Source organism: Leguminivora glycinivorella, chromosome 19 (assembly GCF_023078275.1).
Source record: "Leguminivora glycinivorella isolate SPB_JAAS2020 chromosome 19, LegGlyc_1.1, whole genome shotgun sequence".
NCBI classification, from domain to species: domain Eukaryota; kingdom Metazoa; phylum Arthropoda; class Insecta; order Lepidoptera; family Tortricidae; genus Leguminivora; species Leguminivora glycinivorella.
Window position 1 is genome coordinate 14,521,445 of NC_062989.1, and position 25,792 is coordinate 14,547,236.

At 41.8% G+C, this 25,792-nt stretch overlaps 1 protein-coding gene across 1 annotated transcript in view; it reads left to right on the forward strand.

Annotated features, from left to right (window-relative positions):
- Positions 1-25,561, forward strand: part of LOC125236376 — a 36,214-nt gene extending 10,653 nt beyond the window's left edge. The window contains exon 3 of the mRNA XM_048143160.1: positions 22,328-25,561. Coding sequence (XP_047999117.1) covers positions 22,328-25,160 — 2,833 coding nt within the window. The 3' untranslated portion in view covers positions 25,161-25,561. The remainder of the gene's footprint in view (positions 1-22,327) is intronic.
- Positions 25,562-25,792: the final 231 nt, after the last annotated feature.

Genomic DNA, 25,792 nt, shown 5'->3' on the forward strand with positions numbered 1-25,792 from the left:
CTGGTAATTTTATGTATGAGGTCATTGGTCATACAATTATTAATTTATACAGTTATTAATTCTGTATCTCTACTCGCATTGCTGCTGCGATTCTAAAATATTTAATATCCGTATTATGAATATTCAATAAATCATACAATGACATTTGTGATGTGACATGGATGTCAGATGTCACATCTGTTGGCACAATGATTGCGTTTTGTTGAACGTATTTGAGCTCAACATATAGGTTTATTATCACTAAGTATATTATATTAATGAACAACGAAACGGATGTGACATTTTCCTAGTCCACCAACGTCATCTAGTCATTTTATTTGGCAATAATTAGACAACATGCGAACAAACTTAGCCAGCGAAGCGATCACAACTACGTCGAGGCCGACCAAAAAATATAATTTGTAAAAATTGTGTTTTGAGCCAATATTTTGATATTAAAATAAAGTTTTTTGATAGTTATTCATAGTATAATATAAAAACAAGTAAAAATATGTGTGAAAATATGTTTTTTTCCACTCCCGGGTTACGAAACAACGCCATCTAGTTTTAAAGCAAAAACTAAGCTTTTTTCAGGGGTACGCTTTTTTGTATGGGCTATATCAGTCTAGTATTAAATGGTCCTTGGTTTAACGTACAACAACAATGACTATCCTTCAAATAATGTATCAATCGGAAACAAGCTATTAACATCAAGCAAATCTTCACATAGAAGTGAGAGGAGTAATCAAACCTTGCATCAACATATTGGTATAACTTTCATCCGCTGAGTTACTCGGCTGCTGGCTTTCCACCTACCTACATGAGATAAATTATAAGATGATTTTCTTTAAGCCTATTCTTCTCACTCTGATAGACTAAACTGGACTAGGTAAATAAAGTAGGATGGACTAAAATTTATATAATTTAACAATGCCTAATTTTAAAGTGAAATGCTGAAATATCTCGTATGTTTTCCGACGAATGAAGCTGGTATGCAAGCTCACTTGGAATTGTGGAGGCGAATGGAATGAAACGCAGAAAGACGATAGTAATCAAATCTTTTATTTTAGAACACCTTCTATTTAGGTTTATTTCTTAAGAGTCCTTGTACGGTGAGTACATCGGCAGGTGTATTTGCGTTATATCGAACCTTACTTAAGGTGTCACTGACGGTCAGACCATCGGCCTGTCGGGCTGTTCGTCAGTGGCCCTTTTTAAAAGTTTGAAAGGCATATTTACAATGTTTCAACCCTAACGAAAAACCGTGCATTTCTTGGTTTCGAATGGCATTCAACATTTACATGAACTTATTATACATTGTTTTAAAATCCACGACATTGCGGCGACAAGGAGAAAGCGAATAGTAACATTCCCAATCTATAAAAAAGGAATGGTACAAACAAATTAAGTAATGGTTATGCATTACCTAATTAAGTAATAACGATTTACAGTCTGCTTTGAAAAAGAGTGCTGAGAAGCAAATGCATAGGTATTACAAAAATGAGAAAGAACGACAGAGTCTATTTGTGGCGATTTATGCTCGTAGGCAAGCAGTAGATGCGGCTTGCAGGTGGCAGTAGTGTGTTCCATGTGGGTGTGGAAAAAAATGTCCAGCACGCAAATGCATCTAAAACGAGTCTTATAAGCGTTCCCTTGGCAAATCAAAGAGTTATGTCTATCATTGTCATTTTACCTTTGTTTTATTAAGGACAATGCAACTTTGGGAGCTGATTGAAGGATCTCCCGTTTCAGCGGGTAGGTAAGGTAGACAAAGCATCTGGAAAAAACTACCAACTCATCGACTGAAAAATGTTAAACGCTGTACCAGCGGGAATCAACAGCTTCGATGAAATAAGACATTTTATTATGTCGTAAAAAAGCACACCTTTTGATTCTTCTCCTTGATATTATACTTAGTATCTAGAAAAATATAGTTACCTAAAAAATCTAAAGACGATGTTGCTGGAATAACGCTCCGTGCTGCTTCAATTATTTTAAATTTCTCTAAATCTATTCGTTGTGAATAAAGGAAAACTATTAATAAAAATACGCGATTTATGACGGTTAGCTTAAGTGGAAATCTATGATTAGGTACGTCAGTCTTAACATTTCTTTAGCCAGGGCCCTAAATGTCTTAGCCTGCAGGGTTTCAGGAGAAGAAAATGAGCCACTCTTGTCCTGTTTCAAATTGAGGGGTTTATGGTCATTTACTTTAAAGCTGCCCTAGAAAATACCTAAATGAATACCTTACTACGCGTTTACATGTGTCTACATAGTGCATGAAGAAGCTGCTAAAATCCATACCTATATTCAACACACTCTGGTACTCTTTCACTCGAGGTCCCAGTTTCCACCTGATTGTCAATTCACCACCTCACGTCACCTCAAACTAGGACAGACTTAAATCGGCCGGCTAAGATGAAAACGTGGAATAAGTGGGTAAATGCAGATCTACTTAAGCTAGAATCATATCTTTGCCATTGCCACATTGTAGCTGATCGCTCCGAGAGTGTCTGCCATATTTCTGCTAAGGAGGACATGGAAATAACACCACTCGTAGCAAAAAGCTGACTGTAATCTCTTTATCGCGCCCAGTCCAGACGGCAAAGGTGTTGACAACTTAGTCTTGCAGTTTAATAGAGACTAGAGTTAATAGATAATCTGTGCAGCAGGCATGAGCCTCAAAATTTATTAGTTCCCTTAGATTCTACGAACCTTTCTGACAATTCCGACTTCGTACAGACGATATGCGATTTCCGAAACCATGCAGTCTACTAGTGACTCAGTGTACGTACCTAGGTACCTGAATGGTTTAGGTGGTTACTTAAAAAAAGCACACGTTCTCAAAATTTCTAACTAAATTTTAAAATTACGCCTGTTTTATTGTTGTGCTGTGATCAGAGTGCATAATTATGTTACTCTTCGGTATCTTCACCGAGCATAGATAGCTTTTATCACCTCCGCTCACATCTCTGCAAATTCGTTGATTTATCCTACTTAAACGGGCACATGTCATTCTGAATCCCGCATTCGCCAGTAACGAGGCCGACGAGATGGCACCGCAGACACCAACCGAATGAAACAATAGTTATTTGTTATACAAGGGGGCAAAGTTGTATTTTAACGCCGAGTGTGGAATTGAAAAACGAGCAAGTGAAAGGATTCTATAGTTGAACCACGAGCGAAGCGAGTGGTTCGAGAATAGAATCCTGAACTTGCGAGTTTTTTAACACACGAGAAGTAAAATACATTTGCACCCGAGTGTAACACAAAACTTTTCCCCTCACTGTAGCGAGGAAACTACAACGCAAAAAATGCGTTTATCACTGCTTCCAGTAGTTCCACAGGTGGTAAATCATCTTTATTACTTAGATTCACCTACTTTTATCAATTTTAAAGCAGTTAATTTGACTTTATTCAAGGTCAAATTACTTTACCCACTAGTGGATAAAATGCGTTTTTACCCGCTGGTATTAAAGGACAAAACAAGTGTTTCCGAGCTAGTGAGGGGAAAAAGAATTATAATTTTAAACGTGTGGTGGTCAATTGGGGCAAAGGGCATGAGAATTTATTGAATGTAGGCAACCTTCGGCAGCCAGTGGTGAATGAGGATAGAATGGACGGATCCACGGGGCCGATCTACCTTATAAAGAAACTCAGTACCATTTCTTGCAAAGTACCATACTATTTGACTGACGTATTACTGCGTAGTGCGTACAAGAGTCTGATGCTTTATTTGTTAAATGTAGATGAGGAGTATGTATATGTATTACATCCGAGATGGACTCGAAACTGTGCTAATATTAGTAACAGTAACTTTGAAAATTGTTTGTCTCTCTTGCGGTTCTTTAACATACTCACTTCTATTCAATACTAGGCGATGTGTAAGTATGATTTAACAGCAACAGCATCTTCTTACCTGGATCCTGCCCCAACTTGTTAAAGCGGCCACATTTTAGTAGGTACACTTGTTAGTTTTTACAGAGTCTTCGACATGTCCTCAGAACGTTTTGCTGTCGTTTCCTGTCGTGTTAGCTTTATTTGCCTCTATACTGTATTAGGTCGCTATCCTTTTGGATCTACTCGTATATCATGGAATCTCGACTTATGCTGTAACTGACAATGCAAATTCGACGTTTCTGAGACATTTCTCAAAACGTTGATTTGACACTCTTTAGACATTAAGATATGGATATATATATGACGTGATACGGCTGCAGAAGTGCACTATCGAACCAACTGATTCATGACCCACTTGGCAGATAATTCGTTTGAATCTTTCAAACCTATCAGGTCTATCGCTTATAATGCACTTAGGTTGTTTTAAATACTAATTCAATTATGTCACTACACACATGTCAGTATGTAATAAAATGATAACAAGTTCGTCACCAAGGAAACCCTATCTGCAAGCGAATTTCGATTTAAGTACTTACATTAAGACGGTTTGGCAAAATGAGCTTATGGTGGGTCGTGATTCAGATGGTTCGATAGTACGTAGGTACTACATCGCGAAAAAGGTAACTAATTCATACACATTTTAGTAAAATAGGTACCTAATTACCTATGTCCTTCAGTAGTTCTTTGCACAACCTTAAACTGTATAGATATAGTACTTCGAAGCTCCGATAGCGCTAATGTTTAGGGTTCCGAGCAAATAGTGCAGATGGCCTTTTTCGGAAACTAGATTTGGCGACCAGACTGGTGTGTGAAACGAGAAAAGCCATCAGATTTTGGTGATTTTTAAATGTTGACATCGCTACAGTCCTGCATGAGAAGCAACACGATCAACGTTTACGTGATTAGTATGCTTATACTTAAAAAAAAGCTTAAAAAAGCTTGCTTAAAAAGTAGCTTTACTTAAAAAAAATATTTAAAACCCTTTTGCTATCCGGAGAATCAGTTGGACAGATGCCCAATTGCCCACCGACCTTAAATTTACTTCAGTACTCTGCGGTAATGAACACCTACATGGACTTCGCGGATAGGTCGAAATAGTATTCATTACTTAAATACCCAAACGAAAGTAACCAAATGAATACAGTTACTTCGGGTAAGCGCTTAACAAAATGAAAAAGCCTGAATAGGGTTTCGTTGGCAACTGTTTTTTAAATGCGCTTAAGCCATTTTAAACTCTATGACCAAGTCATTAGGCTTATTCCTGAAGCACCTTACAAGCGAAGAACCTAATCAAGGCGGGTCGAGGCATCAGACAAAGATAAGCTCCCTCTCACAGAAAAGAGACTGGAATAGGGTAACCCTATTAAACGGAAAAAAGAAATAAATACTCAAGCTATATTCACCCCATTGTACGGTCACGGACTTTAATTGTTGATCCACTTCTAGCTCATTTTATACTGGACATCTCATAGTTAAGCTATGACGTTCCAGTATAAAATGAGCTAAAGTGGATCAACAATTAAAGTCCGTGACTGTACTCGGAATTCGGAAAGCACGTTGAACAGCATTAAGCATATTCAGGAAGATGTTTATATTGGTAGGGTTACCCAGTGATAGGATAACCAACCACCAGACTTTAATAGGGTTACCGTGTCGAAGAAATTTATCAAACGAAAGGGTTTTCCTGTCCCTGATTATGGGTCTTTGTGTTAAAACTATTTCCAAGTTCAATATTCATTAAGTCAGCCGATTTTTAAATTAAGAGTGAGCGCTCGGATGTGTCATTTGAATATCTGTTAAAAACAACTTGAGATTATTGAGATCTAATATATTAATGTACATGCCTAGTTATAGAAACAGGACCTAGGCAGATGAGTCAGTTGAGATAACCTCCTACTTACGTTCTTAGTAAGGTTAGTGAAATACTGACTGACTTCTCCTGCTTAGCGGCAATAGGCGCCTGCAAGTTCATCCTATATTTACCAATACCTACTAATAATGCGGTCATGCATTCAATGCGGTAAAAAAAAAGAATGCAAAACCAGCGTATGCGATTGTAATCGTCTGCTTCAAGGAAGGGTTGAATCTCTAAAATTAGCTCCAAACTTCTCAAAGACGATCTCGTAAGTCGTAAGGAAATCATTCTGTGGCCCTAATAAGGTACAAGTCTCGCATAGCTGAGGTCTAAAAGGAGTGATTGGGGTGGCCAACTCATTATTTTAACACACCCTGCTCTTCTCTTTGACACGTGCCGAAGTACGCCAGATGACACATATACAGACCCGACAGACACGGGTTAGGAGTGGATCACGCCAAGACGTGTCCTGGCGGTACGTCCACTGCGTCTCGCAATTATTGGAAGGAACAATAACAATCGCGCGTGTCACGCCACGCAGCAGTCTAGTTCGCCACCATGCGTCTACACTTGTAACATTTCGTCGTACTCGTGGATTGTGAGTATTGTGACCGTGTCAGCCTGTCAGCACAACCTAGATCGTTCACATTTAGCGTAACATGTCCTATCCGATGCCACTTAGTCCAGTCCATCGCCATGTCACAAGTGTGGACACTGTGGATCCACCTTTGCAATACAAATCATACCGATTAAATCTTCCTTAAAATTAAACTAAAAATGGTGTTAAACTTTCTGACGGTAGTGTATGTACTTCACCTTTATATTCCTGCGCTATGCCCCCAACTGGGTGACCCCGACAGTCCCTAGTTTCGGTATAATTTCACTTATGAAAACAATAAACGTTGTGCATTACGTTTCATGTCCTAACCAAAATGTATTCTCCCGCGCTAGCAGCAGAACCTCCTACCAAAGTGAGCCTCTGATGAGTTTTTATGTTTCAGATACGAATACGGCAATGTATAATTTTTCGTTTTAGTAGCCATGTGCTCACATTCTGCATATAATGTTATTTTCTGTGACTTTTACGCTATCGAGTAACGTATTCTAAAACGGCAAAACTCATGTTAGAGGCTCAGTTCATTAGATTACAAGTTATATATCAAGCTGGTGTGCCGAAAAGTTATTGCCTATTTCTGCTCTCTTGCTGCTCGATCTACAGAAACGATGGTCGGAGGTTAAAAAAACTTAACGTAATTTTTTATCCATCTATCGCATGTCGCGTTACCGCTGGCTGATTTGGGTATGTTCGTTAGTAAACATATAGCAGCAGATTTCATAGTATGTTGTTTGGCATTCAGCATATAGTGGCCATTATGGTCACTGGTGCTTCGGTAGAAGGAATAAGAGGAAAAAAAGGAAGGTCCGAGATTGAGAAATATGGAACATTGCTCATAGCGCGAAGTTTGGTCTTCATAGGTTCATTCAAATGTATTTTTTGTGACTGCTAATAATCATTTTTTAATAGCAAAAAATACTTTATTTCAATTTATTTAACGAATGTGATTTTTATAGCTATATAATCAATATCCCACTCTTCTCAAATTTAGACCACACAGTGCGTTGGTCCGAAGTCCGAACAGGTTAGGAATTCGTTTTCCTTCAAGGTACATAATTTTAGAAAGTTCCAAGGGACGAAGAAGAAGAAAATTTTAGAAGTTCGAAGGGCCTAGAAATATGTGAGCGTCAGAATGGCGGGTGTACATCAAGCAATCCTGGTGTGGTATACGTCAGGAGTTAGTGCTAGCAATGTGCCAAATGTGCGCCAAAATTCGAGCAATGTGCTCTTTGAACTCCAGAGATATTTAAGAAATTAATGACACCCGCCATTCTGACGTCAGGTTGGCGGGTGCACTTCCAGTTCTAGCTAATGGCTGCCTACTCAAGGGTGAAAGTACTGCCTAAGGTTAGTGCTCGCAATGTGCTTCCACATGTATGAAACACACACTAATTCAGAGAGCCGTTGAAGAGTAATATGGGATTGAATAAATATATCTATAACGCCTGCTGAAATAAAATAGCGATGTTCATTGCCTGCAATGCAGCATTAACATGCAGGCGCTTTTCACAAAAAAGTGATACTTATAGATATATTTATTCAATCCCATATTACTCTTCAACGGCTCTCTGAATTAGTTTGTGTTTCATACATGTGGAAGCACATTGCGAGCACTAACCTTAGGCAGTACTTTCACGCTTGAGTAGGCAGCCATTAGCTAGAACTGGAAGTGCACCCGCCAATCTGACGTCAGAATGGCGGGTGTCATTAATTTCTTAAATATCTCTGGAGTTCAAAGAGCACATTGCTCGAATTTAACTCCTGACGTATACCACACCAGGATTGCTTGATGTACACCCGCCATTCTGACGCTCACAGAAATCTGCTTTCCGGAATTGTGGTTCACGTAAGGGAAATGAAGGATAGATAGGGTATAGTGAAAGTAATACATTCACTTTGCGTACCTATTTAGCCACAGTCAATGTGTCATGTATAAATTCTGGTTAAGTTGGTTAGGGTTTGTAGTGGGATGTTCTGTTCTGAGTTCAAGCCCTATTGCGGAGATTGGATTTTTGTTTCTTTTTTTTTCTTTTGAGGCGTGTTGCTGACTCAGGACTGCTGCTGCAACGTGTACCGTGTATGATGGTATAATAAAAAGTTTCTGATAGTACGATGTATGAACGCCTGAAAATCTAAAGAAATGAGTTGGTACCCGAACCCGGCCGAACAGTGAGGGGAGCCTGATAGCCACCAAGCTGCAGAAGTTGTAGCTGGTATTGACAGATTTTAGGTTTCAACGTGACTTTAGCACCTATTTTACCAACATCACGATCTTTCTTGCTTTATCGCGGCAGTTTGCTACGGCTTATGGCCTGCTTGGCAATGAGACATGCTGATTGCTGATAGATCATCTGCGGAGCTTTGACTCTATTGACGTGACGTGCCATGCCGCTCCAGAGCCACAAAGAAAAGATGGTCCGTGTCAAACGAATCATCAAAGGCTTGAACTCTAATCTATTACTGTTTGTCTTTAGCTATCTGAACCTGGAAAGTCAGAGTGCCGACTAAAAGCGGTGACTTCAAAGTGAAGCACATCATTTATTTCTGCTATGTCCAGACTTTAGGTTTAGGTACAATCAATCTTTTTGAAATGATCATGTAACTAAGGGACAAAAGTTTAATTTACTTAGTAAGAAATAATAAAAGTCTGTGGTTTAAGTAGTTCCCGATTCACCGAATTCATGTATACTCTTAGGTCGACACGTCCGTTTTTCGTCACGATCCTAAATTTTTCCGATTCTGCTTTCGTCTGCTATGTTATCGTCTGATACCTATGCTATGTTGTTATGTCGGATTTACTTTAGAAAGCTGTGACTTGCGTGCAAGAATTCGACGAAACAAGAATCTGCTAAATGCGGAACTAACCTGTCTTCGTCTCCTATCGTATATCATAGGCCGCGAGCAAGGCGAAAATTTGGGCGATCATCGGGTCCCCCACGCGATACTTCGTAGACTGGATAACGACCGAATAATGAACTTTCGTGAAAACTGCTCCCATTTTTTCGGTGGGTTCAGGAATCGAAAATGGAAGCCAGGGAAATACGTAAAAACGTTATTTTATATTAACCGGTTACCAATAAAAGGGTATTTGGTAGTTTGTTCTTAAAAACCCTATCAATTGGGTAAGCGTAGGCATCGTTGACTTACTCAAACGAAAGTCTAACGTAACCAAATGAATACAGTTATATCGGGTAACCGCTTACCAAAGATACAAAAAAAACCAAAGATTAAAGAACCCTAAATAGGGTTTTCCTATCAAATGGTTTTTAAATGCGGTGCAGCTAGTTTAAACCCTGTGACTAAGTCATTAGGCTTATTATTGTAGAAATAATAGAATAGGGAATAGTCTTATTAAGCGGTAAATATTCAAGTTATTTTCGCCCCATGCTATTTGGAAACTATATTGAAAAGGTTTAAGCCTATTCAGAAAGGTTTACATGTCGATAGGGTAACCCTAATGATAGGGTAACCACAACGCTAAGGTAAGCCGAGGTCAACAAACAGGTGTCTGATGCTTTCTTATTTACTGCCCAAGGTGTGTCATACTATTTTTCTGTTCGACGGAGCTGGCAAGCGGTAACGTCGTTTAGCGCAGCGGCCTGAAATTTGACGTTTACCGGCCGGAAAACAGGAAAAAAAATTACGTGTTTCGGTGGCTGGCTGGCTGCCATCCCCCGACCCACCAAAACAGTGCCAGCTGATTGCTGCAGCTATTAATTATTCCCAATAAATACTACAATTAGTGAAAAAATAATATCGTGACCGTTAATCGCTATACGAAGTATCACCTGGGTAGCGATTAGTCATGACTCATGGAAACCTGCAGGGCTAAGATGGACGGCTGGGCTGTCTTATCATTTGATTCATTTGTCACCAGTATCTCACACGCTCTAAGTGCGAAACGAAAGTGACGCAAGATATGACAAGTGACAAACACGACTAAGACCTATGATACGGCCACTGGTCTTCCGGTTCGAACGCCATCAGCGGTATCGTGTGAATAATTTCTCCTTCTTTTGCTCATTAATGTTGTTTAAAGTGTAATATCGACAGCTTATTATGCTGTAAACTAATGTTATAGTGAGAAGCTGATGAAGAATTAATCTCGAAACGCGTTTAGCCACTTTTTTGTCGTCAACGGCCGATAGTCCACGTGCCCTTGTAAAATCTAACTATCAATTTACAAGTACCAACAACTACCGTACACTGTCGTACTTACCGTAACAAAATCAATAACAATTAGCTTATATCACCTTGACACTGGCAAAATAGTCCCACCAATGGACTAAGGCCATTTAATTTTAAAAACTTAACTGATACGGCTGCTGTTCGTGTAGGTATTAGAATTTATTCGTTCGCAGACTAAAAGAAGAAAACAGATCAAATAACTTAGGTCCTACCTACGCAAGAAATGGTACTGTACTGGCATGGCTGAGCTAGCGCTGATCTTCCGTCGTCAGGGCCATTAAACAAGTATGGCTAGTGTGACTTTATATTTTAATGAGAGATGGGAAATGGCTAATGGTAATTGCAAGCAAATTTTCTTTTAGTTCTTCTTATCGTGTCGAGATTCATTTCGTTTTTATACAGGGTGGAAAAATCGAATGCCACATGGATGGCAACTACCTTAAATATTGTAAATAGCACATTTTATGCATGGGAGACTTTACTTTGTTTTTAAAAACAATAAATTCTGCATTTAAGGATTTATGAAAAATCGCTTGCCTCAGTCGGGACTCGAACCGGTCAAATGTGACAAAAAATAACGTGCCGTATTTTATGATGCAGATTGAAAGGGTTACTGATAAGGTTCATTTTTCTCTAAATAACAAATACAATCAGAATAACGGAAGGCCATGAAAATTTGGCACGTTATTTTTTGTCACATTTGACCGGTTCGAGTCCCGACTGAAGCAAGCGATTTTTCATAAATCCTTAAATGCAGAATTTATTGTTTTTAAAAACAAAGGAAAGTCTCCCTTACACAAAATGTGCTATTTACAATATTTAAGGTAGTTGCCATCCATGTGGCATTCGATTTTTCCACCCTGTATATAGAAAATGCCCAATAGGCAGCAGCATTAACAGCCCTGGCTGGTGTGTGTGTGGATTGAGTGAGCACCTTCCGAAAATAAAAAAAAATATGCTGATCATTTAGTAAAAGTTCTAAAACAATTGTAAAACGAATCTCTGAATTTGTAAAAAGATAAATCAAAAGATACAGCCATTAACATGTGCTCACTCAGTTCTCACAAACTACCAACGAAAACAGTGAATATAAAATTACATTACAAATACATAATAATAAAAAAAAAAAAATAGGTCCTTAAATAAAACTACAAACTAAAACTAAAATCTAAACTTATAAATAAACTATAAATAAAAGACTTGCCCTAAATCGCCGTCCACTGGCAACGTGCCCAGAAGGCTGGCAGCATTGCCACGTTGTATGGCAATGCTGATCCGCTGTGCCAGATATGACCCAGCCTTCTGGTCACGTGTCAGTTCCACAAGCTTGCGGCTGCATTCTTTGAAGACCCTGTGGGCGCCTTCCCCCCAGGGCCCCAGGGTCTCAACCCCAAACGGCTCAAATATGCAACCACTATTAATGGTTGCATACTTGCGCCGCTTGAGGAGTTCGGCCGAATTGGCCGCCGAGCCAGCCTTTAAAGCGGTGCGATGGAGATGGGACAGCGCCAGAGTATCTGCACAAGTGGCATCCCAAACTAAGGGCTGTCCCATCTTCCATGGCACGAGCGTCATGCCGTCGGGCCTCTTTCCGTCATCGCGAGTGAGACCGGTCGGTTCTAATACGGCCGGTACTCCCGCACTGGCTAAGGCCCGACGGATGACGTCGTTGAGGCTCGCATGGCGGGAAGCGCGTCCTGCGCTTCTGCCGCAGGATAAGCCATGGTGGCCCAGCTGATCAACTGGGTCACCACAGCGACAGCGATGCGGGGTAACACAATTCACTCCCAGGCGGAGAGCGACCGAGATGCGGAAAGTGGAGTGAATATATTCATTTAACATATAATATTTATATACTAACATTTAGTAAAAAATAGGCCAACCTACCTCTATAAATATTAGATCACCTAGTGACGTATTAAATTTTTTACAAATAGTTTCTTATGCTCACTCAATCCACACACTTTTGAAAAGCCGAATTTTGATGAAAAACATAAGATTTAGACCGCTATTATATGTGTATAGTTTAGTAAAAGTGAAATGGGAATTTGTAAAATACAAAACGAACCACTAACGTGTCAGGTTTTTTTATAATAAATTTTTGTAAGTGCTCACTCAGTCCACACGTTTTGAGAAAGTTAAAAATGTAAATATCTTACGATTTGTAGCACCTAAGACACTCGAAAGTACTTCAACATTTAGTAAAAATTTTTACTAAATATCCACCATCTAATATTTTATATTCGTTGTCTGGTTTTAAAGATATTCAGACATAACTTTTCTCATACAAATGTATCAAGTAGGGTGACTACACTATGTCGGCTCCTGATTTTCCCCACCTTCCCATTGTCTTATTGAGATTGGGGAGTTTCGTTCGTTCAATTTTGATAATATTAAACTAATACCATACTAATTATCCATCTGCAAACTGTTTTTAGGTTATTATCTTGGCCTAGTGATGATGTGTATTGTGTAATTTTTATCGACGTCAGGATAATAACCATATCGACATGCATGCATTAAAAAGGACATGAATGATAATTGGTAAGAAACAAAGAATATAATACTTCACTAGTAAGAAACCAGAACCTGGTAATCTAATCGCGCTAACAGATGAGCGTACCGGATTTGTAAGTGGGAGCGAGAAATAGTTATTCTTTTCTCGCTCCCACTTACAAATCCGGTAAACTATTATCAAAATTGAACGAAACTCCCCAATCTCAATATGACAATGGGAAGGTGGGGAAAATCAGGAGCCGACATAGTGTGGTCACCCTACTTGATACATTTGTATGAGAAAAGTTATGTCTGAATATCTTTAAAACCAGACAACGAATATAAAATATTAGATGGTGGATATTTAGTAAAAATTTTTACTAAATGTTGAAGTACTTTCGAGTGTCTTAGGTGCTACAAATCGTAAGATATTTACATTTTTAACTTTCTCAAAACGTGTGGACTGAGTGAGCACTTACAAAAATTTATTATAAAAAAACCTGACACGTTAGTGGTTCGTTTTGTATTTTACAAATTCCCATTTCACTTTTACTAAACTATACATATATAATAGCGGTCTAAATCTTATGTTTTCATCAAAATTCGGCTTTTCAAAAGTGTGTGGATTGAGTGAGCATAAAAAACTATTTGTAAAAAATTTAATACGTCACTAGGTGATCTAATATTTATAGAGGTAGGTTGGCCTATTTTTTACCAAATGTTAGTATATAAATATTATATGTTAAATGAATATATTCACTGTTTTCGTTGGTATTTTGTGAGAACTGAGTGAGCACATGTTAATCGCTGTATCTTTTGATTTATCTTTTTACAAATTCAGAGATTCGTTTTACAATTGTTTTAGAACTTTTACTAAATGATCAGCATATTTTTTTTTATTTTCGGAAGGTGCTCACTCAATCCACACACACACCTGGCTGTCGCGTCTCTCATATCGGGCTCCGAGCAGTTATGCGGACATGCGGGGCACGCCAGTAGGTGCGCCATGTTATGCGGTGCGATTTTGGTTCTAATTATTCGTTCTTTTTTAATTGCTAGTTCATTAGAAAAATAAGAATGTTTTTAGTCTTCGATTCGGATTTTGATTAAAAAAAAACGGCCAAGTGTGAGGGCCACTCGCTTTCTAAGAGTTTCTTTCATATATAACATTTTTAAATATATTTATGTAAATAATAAAAAAACATGGGAGGTGGTCAAAGTTAAAATTAACGTTTTTGAGGTAGTTATTAAAATGTAATGATTTTTTTTAGGATTTATCGTTATTTACTGACAAAATAAGACATCTGGCTTCTAAATTAACTATTCATGGTTTGATACACACCAAAAAGGAACGTTTAAAGAATTTAAATTAGATGCTAGAACTAAAAATGTTAAACGGAGGCCGATTCTAAAAAAATCTTATTTTAGAAATTATACGAAAACGGTGAACATTTTACTGAGGTCATGTTAGGTTGGTTAGTGTCCTATTGAGCTGCCCTACCTCTGGTGTCACTGTGGCGTGGTACTTCTGGGACACCCTGTATATCTCCGAGAATCGTGAACTGATTTTCAAAATTCATTTTTTATTCGTACGGGTATAACTCCGAGACGAGATAGTCCCGAGTCGGGGTCTGCTGTCTGGGATCTTGGAGAAATCGAGGGAACCCTTCAAATGTTATAGGGGCCAGCTTGCGTAAGGCAGCGTCCCCACTTAGGCGTCGCGTGTCTCGTGGCGCGCAACGGACGTCAAAAAACTTCTCCTCAGTACATTTTGTATAGGAAGCACGTAAGACGCGCCCGAAGCGGCGCGGCGCGCGCTAATACGGGCGGCGTGGCGGAGACGTCCGTTCCGCGCCGCAAGACATGCGTCTCATGAGTGGGGACGCTGCCTAAGGTTGGGTAGGGCAAACAGGCAATAGTAAGGCGAGGATTCGACGAACAGGACAGGACTGGTACCGACTACAAAAATAATTGATTAGTTTATAATTTGGGTGTTTGGATATTTAGGTTTAGGTAGGAAATCTAATAATGATCATATTATTTTTTGCTTTATATTTTCTCCGTGTTTTCTAACGCGCTTATTTTTTTTTTGAAGGCGGTTTTACTTTTTTATTTTTAAAAAGTTCACATTTGCTGAAATTCGGCTGTAGCACAGTATAATAATGAGTATTATCGTATAGTATGGCCACTCCCGCTTCCCGCTGAAAGTGCCGCCCACCCTCTCTCGGTTACCTCACAGTTACCGTCTGTCAAAAACGCGAACAGGCGACCTGTCATATTTCGTTCATACGAGCATAGTACGCGTTCACCTACACGAGCTTAGACTGTGTGCTAGGAACGCGCCTCTCATATACATATTTGGTCGCCATTGTCCGAGGTGTGGCTGTAGTGTAGGTATAACTTCTGTCAACAAAGTGTCCCTACTAACTGAATTCAATGCAATTTTAACATGAATTTTGACTAAGATTTCACAGTCGTCTAGTGAAAGGTAGGTCCTTAGTGCGTTTTGGCAGGTTTGGCACATTATCCGATCCGATATCGGATGTCGGAAGAATTGCATAGGCAATTAGGCATAAATCAAAGATGGAGCCTTGAATATATGAGATATCGGTCATACATCCGATATCGGATCGGATAATGTGAAAACGCACTTAGGGTATAGCTGCCTCGAACCCACCTTTCGTGACAAACCCTAGCTGTATCGGTACAAAAATAGACTGCGATTTTGATCGAATGTGTCTAACCGCTTATTGGCATAATTTTTGATGCTAGAGTTGCTAGACGTTTTAGGGACCATCCACACTCATAAGACGCATGTCATGGAAGGATGTAAGACGCGCCTCCAGGTGTCGTGGCGCGCGCCGCGACGCCGCCGTGTCTCATGAGTGTGGACACTGCCTTAGTGTGCGTGGACCGTACCGCAATGGGTCACACTCTTCCGCCCTTTTTGGTAAGGGTAATCCAGTTGGCATTGGCATTTGGCACCATATAGAAAGGGTAGAATTTCGGAATTGATAAAGGCCTTCCGACAAACCGTTTTTAAAAGAAAATATGGCGTCGACAATTGCGCAATAAACACTGCGAAGGTTTATCGACTTTAATGTCCATAGAAAATTTGAATTTCGCGCCTTTTTGTAGTGACAAGATTAGTTTGACCTTAGAGTAGTGTGGGTGTGGCGTGTCACACTGCAATACAGAGTGGGGCCTGTAACAAAGGCGAAGAATTTAACTGTAGGCTATTCTCCTTATACTGATCAACATTTGTTCAGTGACTTTTAAAAATTATGAAGTCTTTAAATTTTTAATTTTTCCCCTCACTAGCTCGGAAACACGTGTTTTGTCCTTTAATACCAGCGGGTAAAAACGCATTTTATCCACTAGTGGGTAAAGTAATTTGACCTTGAATAAAGTCAATCTAACTGCTTTAAAATTAATAAAAGTAGGTGAATCTAGTAATAAAGATGATTTACCACCTATGAAACTACTGGAAGCAGTGATAGACGCATTTTTTGCGTTGTAGTTTCCTCGCATTAGTGAGGGGAAAAGTTTTGTGTTACACTCGGGTGCAAATGTATTTTACTTCTCGTGTGTTAAAAAACTCGCAAGTTCAGGATTCTATTCTCGAACCACTCGCTTCGCTCGTGGTTCAACTATATAATCCTTTCACTTGCTCGTTTTTCAATTCCACACTCGGCGTTAAAATACAACTTTGCCCCCTTGTATAACAAATAACTATTTCATACAAAATAAATATTAGCTTCAATGTACGCCATTATTGTTGTCATTGACGTTGTCTGTCACACTTTAGACTTAACAGAATTCGCAATACATTACCTCTTAGAAAAAACTTTCAAGGGTGATAAAAATCAAAATACAAGTTATTTTTAAAAGTCGCCGAACAAATGTTGATCAGTATAAGGAGAATAGCCTAGAGTTCAATTCTTCGCCTTTGTTACAGGCCCCACTCTGTATATCAAGAGTCAAGCCAATGTACAGTCAACCACTTGGAACATTTAGAACCCTAGGCCACTGTAGAACTATGTCATAGTGTCGTTATAAGTCTGATTGTAAGAAATTTCTTACTGCTTGTCATTTTGACATGGTTGTAGAGTGGCCTTTGGTTCCAATTGGTTGAATGTACCCACGGGGTGAGAGGTTCGAGGCTATTCTGGTGCCCGTGTCTGTGTCTCAGAGGTTAGCAGCGGCCGCTAATATATATTTATGTAGTTGTAGTCTGTGTCGAAAGAAAACCGTAGACTAAGGGCTTGTTGCATCAACCACATTTGATAAACACTTCATCGTCAAGCAGCAGACGTCTATGGAACTTCCCATACAATAATAGTACAAGTACAGAAGGCTCACTTCTTTGATGTTCATAAAATGCCGTCATTCTATAGTTATTTGTTATACAAGAGTGCAAAGTTGTATTTTAACGCCGAGTGTGGAATTGAAAAACGAGCAAGCGAAAGGATTCTATAGTTGAACCACGAGCGAAGTGAGTGGTTCGAGAATAGAATCCTGAGCTTGCGAGTTTTTCAACACACGAGAAGTAAAATACATTTGCACTCGTGTGTAACACAAAACTTTTCCCCTCACTATAGCGAGGAAAGAACAACGCAAAAAAACGCGTTTATCACTACTTCCAGTACTTCCACATGTGGTAAAACATCTTCATCACTAGATTAACCCACTTTTATCAATTTTAAAGCAGAAAATTTGCATCTATTCAAGGTCAAATTACTTTATCCACTAGTGGATAAAATGCGTTTTTACCCGCTGGTATTAAAAGACAAAACACGTGTTTCCGAGCTAGTGAGGGGAAAAATTCTTACCTACATTACATTAACAAACTGACTGCATCACTGCACGCTAGCAGCCGACATTGAATTATATTGTCGTCACCACAGAATGGGCCTACTGGCATTTACTTGTAGCGCGGCGATATAGTCGCGGAGGCCGGAGTGAGCCGCCCCTGGCCCCGTACTCCCCGTAGCCGAATGGCATTTCTGCGACGCGGAACGAAAACGAAACGCCGCGAAAGGTAGTCTGGCTCTGTCGCGCCAATACGCTCGAGCGATAGAGATAGATATCTACGAGCGTTTGTGCCATTCGGCTACGCACCCTGATGTAACGAACGCTTGAATTGAACGGTGACAGACGGGACGGACGACGGTTGGATGCAATCGGCCCTATATGTGTGTCGCTTAACTTCAAACTTTTATATATATATTTTTTTTTAATTATAAATGGGCTTACTCTTGGCCACAGACTAGCCAAAGGCAAAGGCGTGGCCTACGATGGAGTGAGCTCGCCCAGAAGATGCCTGTTCACTCTTTATTTGAAGGTTGCCGGGTTATATGAGCTCGGAAATATAGCCGCCGGCAAGGAATTCCACTCCTATATATCTAATCTTAACGCAAAATGGATTTACCCAACTTTATACATGTGTCGTTCCACGAGTAAAGGTAACTTTATAACTTATGGCTTATGCTTACATTAATAATAGTTAATGTCGGCATGTCGCTCTAATACTAGTATTGCGTTGCGTTGTCGCACTAATGCGATGTAGGCAACGTATCTTTTCTTGTGGACTTAGGGTCCATTTAGACGGTACGAGAACTCGTATACGAGTTTTATTACATTGCGGTATTTGATGGCTGTGCAAAATTGTATATAACCTCAACAGTCAGCAATGTAACTAAAATCGCACGCGAGTTCGCATGTCGTCTAAATCAGGCCTTACTCTCACATATAAACTCCCTTACATGCCACGGTTGTACCTAAAGACAATTGAGAGATAATGAGATCTATAATTTATAATGGTAGGTACTTAAGGTACTTAGTACCTAAATAAATCGGCGCAATTACTTTTCATTATTTGTGTTTAATAGACGTTGGTATTTTTGTAAAACTAGTGCCTACGCTAAATCTTGGGATCAGTTGTCAAAGCGGACCCCAGGCACTAATGCCGGAATAACGTCATCGCAAGGAGGATGATGAATAGACGTTGGTATTTTGTTCGCTATGATATGTAAGTGTAACGGCCTAGTCACGACAATGGTCTAAGCGCGACAGCGGTGAGCGGCGGCCATACATTGAAGCGAGACACAGCGATGGGACTTTCATTCGCACGTATGGCCGCTCACCGCTGCCGCGCTTAGACCAATGTCGTGACTGGGCCGTAAGGCCTGAGTGCACGCTCATATTGGGCGTGCAGCAGGGCGGGCGTGCACGTGCACGTCAAACAATTGAAGCTCATACAAGTGTCCTGAGTCGACGCTGCATAAGGGTGTAGGTACGCACGCTCGCCCTCCGGCGAACGCTCGGCTCCAAGGCTAACTGTTCGGCATCTTGGCTAAACCTGGGGTGGCTCACTCCGCGATTCTATAGCCGCGCTACAAGTAGCTACATGCTGGCGGCCGCGAGTTCGCGGCCTACTCAGGGGTGGCGCGCGTTCTCACGGAATGCACGTTCGCACTTTCTATTGTTACTTTACGTCGCGAGGTTTTTTTAAGCTAATGTCCGCGTTTGACAGCTGTCACAGCCGCTAAGACATATTGATTAAAATAAATACCATAATAAAGACATTCTTACACAGGTCTACTATTGATTAAGTCCCACGGAAAAGTTCAATAAGTTCATCACAAATGTTGGAACTTGAATAAAAATATATAAATACAGTATATATACCTAGAAAGTACCAAAAACTTAAATATAATAGTATAACATTTTATGTGAGTATTAATTCGTATGGATCCATTGGTAACCCTATCACCGGACGCCGCGCACGTGCGGCTCGTTTCTTTGTAAGAATTTTGTAGCTATGTATTTAAAAGGGCGGCATTTCGGGAACAGCAAAGCAGTGGGCCTTCTGTACTTGTACTATTATATATTCTGTGGCTAAACACCCTAGCCAGTTGGATGAAACACCTGATACCTGCCCATGCCCAATGAAACTGTAGGTATCCAATTTTATGAGGCAGACTCGCCATACATCTAGATAAGATCGCGGATCACTTACGTATACATTTTATTTATCATGCTCTGAATTCTTTGAAAACAAGTCAGTGTTACAACATGACCGAAGGGAGTGTTTTAAATTGACACGAGTTACGAATTTACTTTTCGCACATGTATCGTACGACGTTTTTCAGTAGGTACAGATGGCCATCTGAAGTTTCGACCTGGCATATAATGAACCAGGCGTGCAGTGGCAGTGCGTAAAAAAACACCATCTGTAGGTACTGAAATAGTACATTACGATACAAGTGCGTAAAAAAGGAAGTTGGAAACGAGTGGCGATAAATTAAAACACGACCGAAGGGAGTGTTTTAAATCGACACGAGTTTCGAATTTCCTTTTCGCACGTGTATCGTACGACGTTTTTCAGTACAGATGAGCCTCCAAAGTTTCGACCTAGCATATAATGAAGCACTTCTCGTACTAGTGCGTAAAAAGTACACCATCTGTACTGAAAATTTAGTTATAATTCAAAATCATTTTTTAACCTCTCGTATGTCTATTGTTTTAAATGTCAAGGTCACTTTTTCTGTGACAAAAAATGACATACTGGCAACATACGAAGGGTTAACCCTTGGAGTCCCAAGCATCTATATGTATTTACTTATATTTACTGACATCATATGATGTCGCTGGGACTCGAAGGGTTAAAATAGGTAGATTCTACCAACCAGCTTAAGACATGAAGTAAAAATTTGTATGAAATTACTTTGCACCCTTGTGGATGAAATGCAATTTTTTCATAAGATTCTTAAGAATCAAGAGCCGTCGACATCGACGAAGTTTATGTATGTACCTACCAGTTGTGTGAATTGTATACGACATTCTTAGGTGCTTAGATTTATTTAATTTTATCAGGGTAAGTACTCAAGAGTCCCACCACAGAATATATAATAGTACAAGTACAGAAGGCCCACTGCTTTGATGTTCACGACATGCCGCCTTTTTAAATACCTACAAAATTCTAACAAAGAAACGAGCCGGACGTGCGCGGCGCCCGGTGATAGGGTTACCTACGGATTAAAACGATTTACTCAGATAAAATGTTATACTATTATATTCAAGTCTTGGGTACTTTCTAGGTATATAATATATATATGTACATATATGGTATTTATATATTTTTGTTTAAGTTCCAACATCACAAGCCTTATTGAATCTTTTCGGGGGACTTAATCAATAGTAGATCTGTGTAAACATGTCCTATGGTATTTATTTTATTCATGATATCTATTTAACTAAGCATTATTAGCCATTCCACACGCGGACATAGCATATGAACCTTAAAAAAAACTCGCGACGTAAAGTAACATTAGAAAGTGCGAACGTGCGTTCCGTGAGAACACGCGCCACCCCTGATTAGGCCGCAAACTCGCGGCCGCCGGCATGTAGGTACTTGTAGCGCGGCGATAGAATCGCGGAGTGAGCCGCCCCTGGTCCCACGGTAAGCTCAAGAAGGCTTTAAAAAACTGTCTACCCTGCCAATTACTATGTATGTACATACACGCTACTTTCCTCTCAGTCGAATTAAAAGCTAACTGGTATTGCTAATATGTAGGTATGCCTATTTTTTTTTAGACCAAGATCTGGGATAGATGTCTCGTGTTCTCACTTACGAATCTGTATCTTAAAGTTCGAATAGAGCCGTCATTTTCAATCGTCCGAGTTACCCAATACTCAATATATCGTCACTACTTTGAAAAAATCTCGTATCTCACGATGCTCCTCAAAGTTAAAACGCATTAAGTCTATATGCATTCCATACATACTTACTACAATTTTCTTTTCATTGACAGACGTTTTTTTAAAAGTAGTGACGATATATATATGTCTGACAATATATGTAAGTACTAGCTTTTTCCCGCGGCTAAGCTCGCGTTAAATTGAAAATTGTGGAATGCTCCGTACAACAACTAATGTAATTGCCAAATGCCAAGATGTAACGTGTTGTTTCGAATGAATTTTATTTCATTTAATTTCAATTTTGAAAGCTGACTGAGGAACTGTGATAATTTACAACAAAAAGTAACTTTTCGTAAAATGATTATATTCGTTATAGCGTGTCTGCTTTTCTAACATAATTTCGCCATAAGCTATAAATAGGAACTAGCCGAATAACACCATATTTAAAAAGGTACAAGGTACTTAGGTTTTGAGGTAACTATTCTGGTTGATTCAATATGTAAGTAAAATCTCATCTCTTTTATTTTCTCATGTTAATATTTCGATAGACACGAAAGCACTATGTCTAAACTAGTATCATATTGTTCCAGTACGGACGAGGATGCCCGCCAAGCGATGATGCTCGACTGCGGGAAAATAAAGGAGATTCAGGTGAAACTGCTCCTGAGCTCCCGTTCCGAGATGCACAAGGTGATCGAGCAGGCGCGGCAGACCGTACCCATCCTCACGCTCACGGCGCCCGCGCCCGCCCCCGCGCCCGCGCCCGTGCTGCCCGCGCCCGTCACCGTGACGCCCGCCATCACGCCCTTCTCGGCCGCGCTCGGCAACTCCATGTCGGGCTTTGGCATCCCTGGCATAGGCAACCCTAGCGAAATCCCGCAACCCGCCGTCATAGAACCCCCCGCGCCGCTCGTCAGCCCCACGGAAATCTTAGACGAAGACGACAGAACAGAACGGAAACGCAGCAAGGAAAAGGATAGACGGCGTTCGCGAACACGATCCAGGTCGCGCGACAGAGATCGCAAGGATCGCAAACGGGATAGGCGAGACCGATCGCGCTCGCGCGAGAGACGCCGCAGAGATCGCAGCCGCAGTCGCGATAGACGAGATCGCAAACGGGACAGGAAAGACCGCAGCCGATCCCGAGAGCGATCCGATAGGTCCTCGCCCCGCCGCTCCCACGACCGCCGCAACAACCGCAAGTCTCCCGATAAGACGATCAATCTCGTCGACGACACCCCCGCGCCCCCGCCGGCGCCCATGTTCGCAAGCGTGAACCAGGTCAATCCGAACATGCAGCAGATCATGAACAACGCCATCGCTTCCATGCAGGGATCGCCTAACGGGATGGATTCGCCGGTAAACAGATTCAGTGACCCCGCCATCAATGACGCTTACAACAAGCTGAGCGAATTGGGTAAAAAGCGTAACCCTAACGCTTTCCAGGGTGAGCAGAATGGTGGAAACAGATTTGCCGGCGGAAGAGGCGGCGGACCTCGAGGTGGCGGTGGTTTTAGGCGAGACGGTCGCTCCCGCTTTGAAAATGATCAGCAACACACGACTCCAGACTGTTGCGTGGCCGTCAGAAACGCGCCCAACCACACCAGCTACGGAGACGTCCGTCGCTTCTTCCCATTCCTCATCGACAAGCACGGCATCAAGATGATCAACGACAACACCGGCCGTCGCACCGGCAACATCTTCGTGAGATTCTGCGATCCTCGCTCCAAGCAGCTCGCTTTACAACGGAAGAATAACGAGTTGAAGGGCGAGACGGTCGTAGTAGAAGCGTTAGATGATGACACTTATGAGAGCGCAATCGACTCGTACATGCCTTTCCGAGACGATAACGCTCCCGAAGAGAACCAACCGCGCATCCCTCCCCCACAACCTGCTCCAATTTGTAGTGTCCTGCGTCTCTCAGAGCTTCCGAACTTTGTCAAAGAACACGACATCATCAAAACCTTCAGCGATTTCTCTCTACTCTCCATCATGCTCAACGACTGCCGCATGACCAGAACTAAGACCGCCTTCGTCCAATTCGCCAAGCCCGAAGACGCGAGAATGGCGTTCGAGAGGCGGAACAATTACGCATTCGGAAAGAGACTGCCGATTATCACAGCTGTCACTAACGAAGAGTATGAAAAAGAGAAGGCTATTCAAAGTGATAGGATTGATTTCTCGGGTCCGAACGAGCCGCAGCAGATGGAGCCCGTGGAAGACCGAGGACCGAGAGACCCGCGCCAGCGCAGGTTCGAAGGCCCCCAGCCTCAGCAACCCCCTCAAGGCCAACAGCAGGTGCCCTTCTTTTCGGCGCCCTTCGTTCAGCAACAACAACCCTTCGCCGGCAACTTCCCTCCGAACCCACAGTTCGCCGGATTCCCCGGCAACGGAGCCATGGACCCGCGCGCCGCCGCCGCCAACTGGGCCAACCGTCCCGGCTTCCCCAACCAGATGCAACCGCAGATAACGCAAGGACAGGACATTGAAGACGAGCTCGACTGCGTGCTGATGAAGGGGCTGCCCTGTGATGCCACGGACCGGACCATAGTAACGTTCTTGTCGGACACGGGCGCGGTGCCGGCGCGAATCCATCTCATGCTGGATCCGGCCGGCGTCCCTTCGGGCGACTGCTTCTGCGAGTTCCGGACGGCGAGCGAAGCGCGCCGGGCCGCCTCCAAACACGGACATAATCTCGACGGCTGCAGAGTCACCGTCGATCTAGTGCCGCGCGGCGTCGTAGAGGAAGCTCTAGAGGGACCCAAGCAGGCCGATCATAGAGACGGGCCGATGGATAACGGGCCGCACGGGAACGGTCCCCACGGGAACGGTCCCCACGGCAACGGCCCCCCGCAATTCTTCGACGGCCCGCGCGGAGCTAAACGCGGCGGTTTCCGCGGCAGAGGAGGCTTCGACCGGGGTGGCTTCGACCGCAGTTTCGACCGAGGCGGTTTCGACCGGGGCGGTTTCAACAATAACAATAGAGGAGGCTTCGACCAGGGCAGGGCCTGGAGCGACCGCGGCCGGGGCGGCTTCGACCGCGGCGGCCGCGCCCGCGGCGGCTTCGACGCCCGGGGCGGCGCCCGCGGCCGCGGCAGGGGGCGAGGGGCCTTCGACAACGGCGCCCGGGAGCCGAGGGACATGCGCGAAGACGATGATTCCGCGCTGGAAGACTTCGGCGCGCCAGGCTGCGTGCTCTCTTTAGAGAACGTCCCGTTCCGCGCTTCGGTCGATGATATTCTCAACTTCTTCGGCGATTTCGAGCTCACTCAAGATGATGTTATTAGACGGTACAACGAGCGCGGCCAGCCGACGGGCGACGCTCGCGTGGCGTTCCGTACGCCGTTTGACGCGCAGCGCGCGCTCAACACGCGTCACATGGCTAGTATCCAGGACCGGCGCGTCAGCCTCACGCTGCTCTAGCGCGGCGTCTGCGATCCGGGCGAGCGGATATACACCTTCATGTAAATATAGGATAAGCCGTGTGCACAGACAGACTGATTATTAAAGTGTGATGCGACATTGAGTTGATTCATACCGATTATGTGAAGACTCCTTTAGACGTGGCTTAGTTTAGTATCTTATTAGAATAGTTTTTAACCTACTTCCGAGCTGATTTCTTTTACAAATGTATATTTTTCAGTCTTTTAAATTAAGCCATATCTAAAGCGGCCTTATGATTCTCGTTGTTAGGTTATATGAAGCACTAGTGCAATTTGTGATTGCGTTGCGTTCTTGTACAGCTAAACAATTTAGCTGGTAGATTTACTGTATGAAAGTATGGAAGGTACTTTAAAATAAAATAATGACATTCACAGTATAAATTCGTAGTTTTATTTCTCAAACCACACGAACACCGATGTTACAATGATCTAGTTGGTAATTAAATATATTCACATCTTCACATGACATTCTTTTGAAACGAATTCAACATGTACTAAAAAATCTTATCCCGGCCTATGAAATATGATTTGACAGTATGTACTGACTTAACCCTTTGAGTGCTAATGACGTAAAATCGTCGTCAATAGAAATTGTCTACAATGTAAACAAAC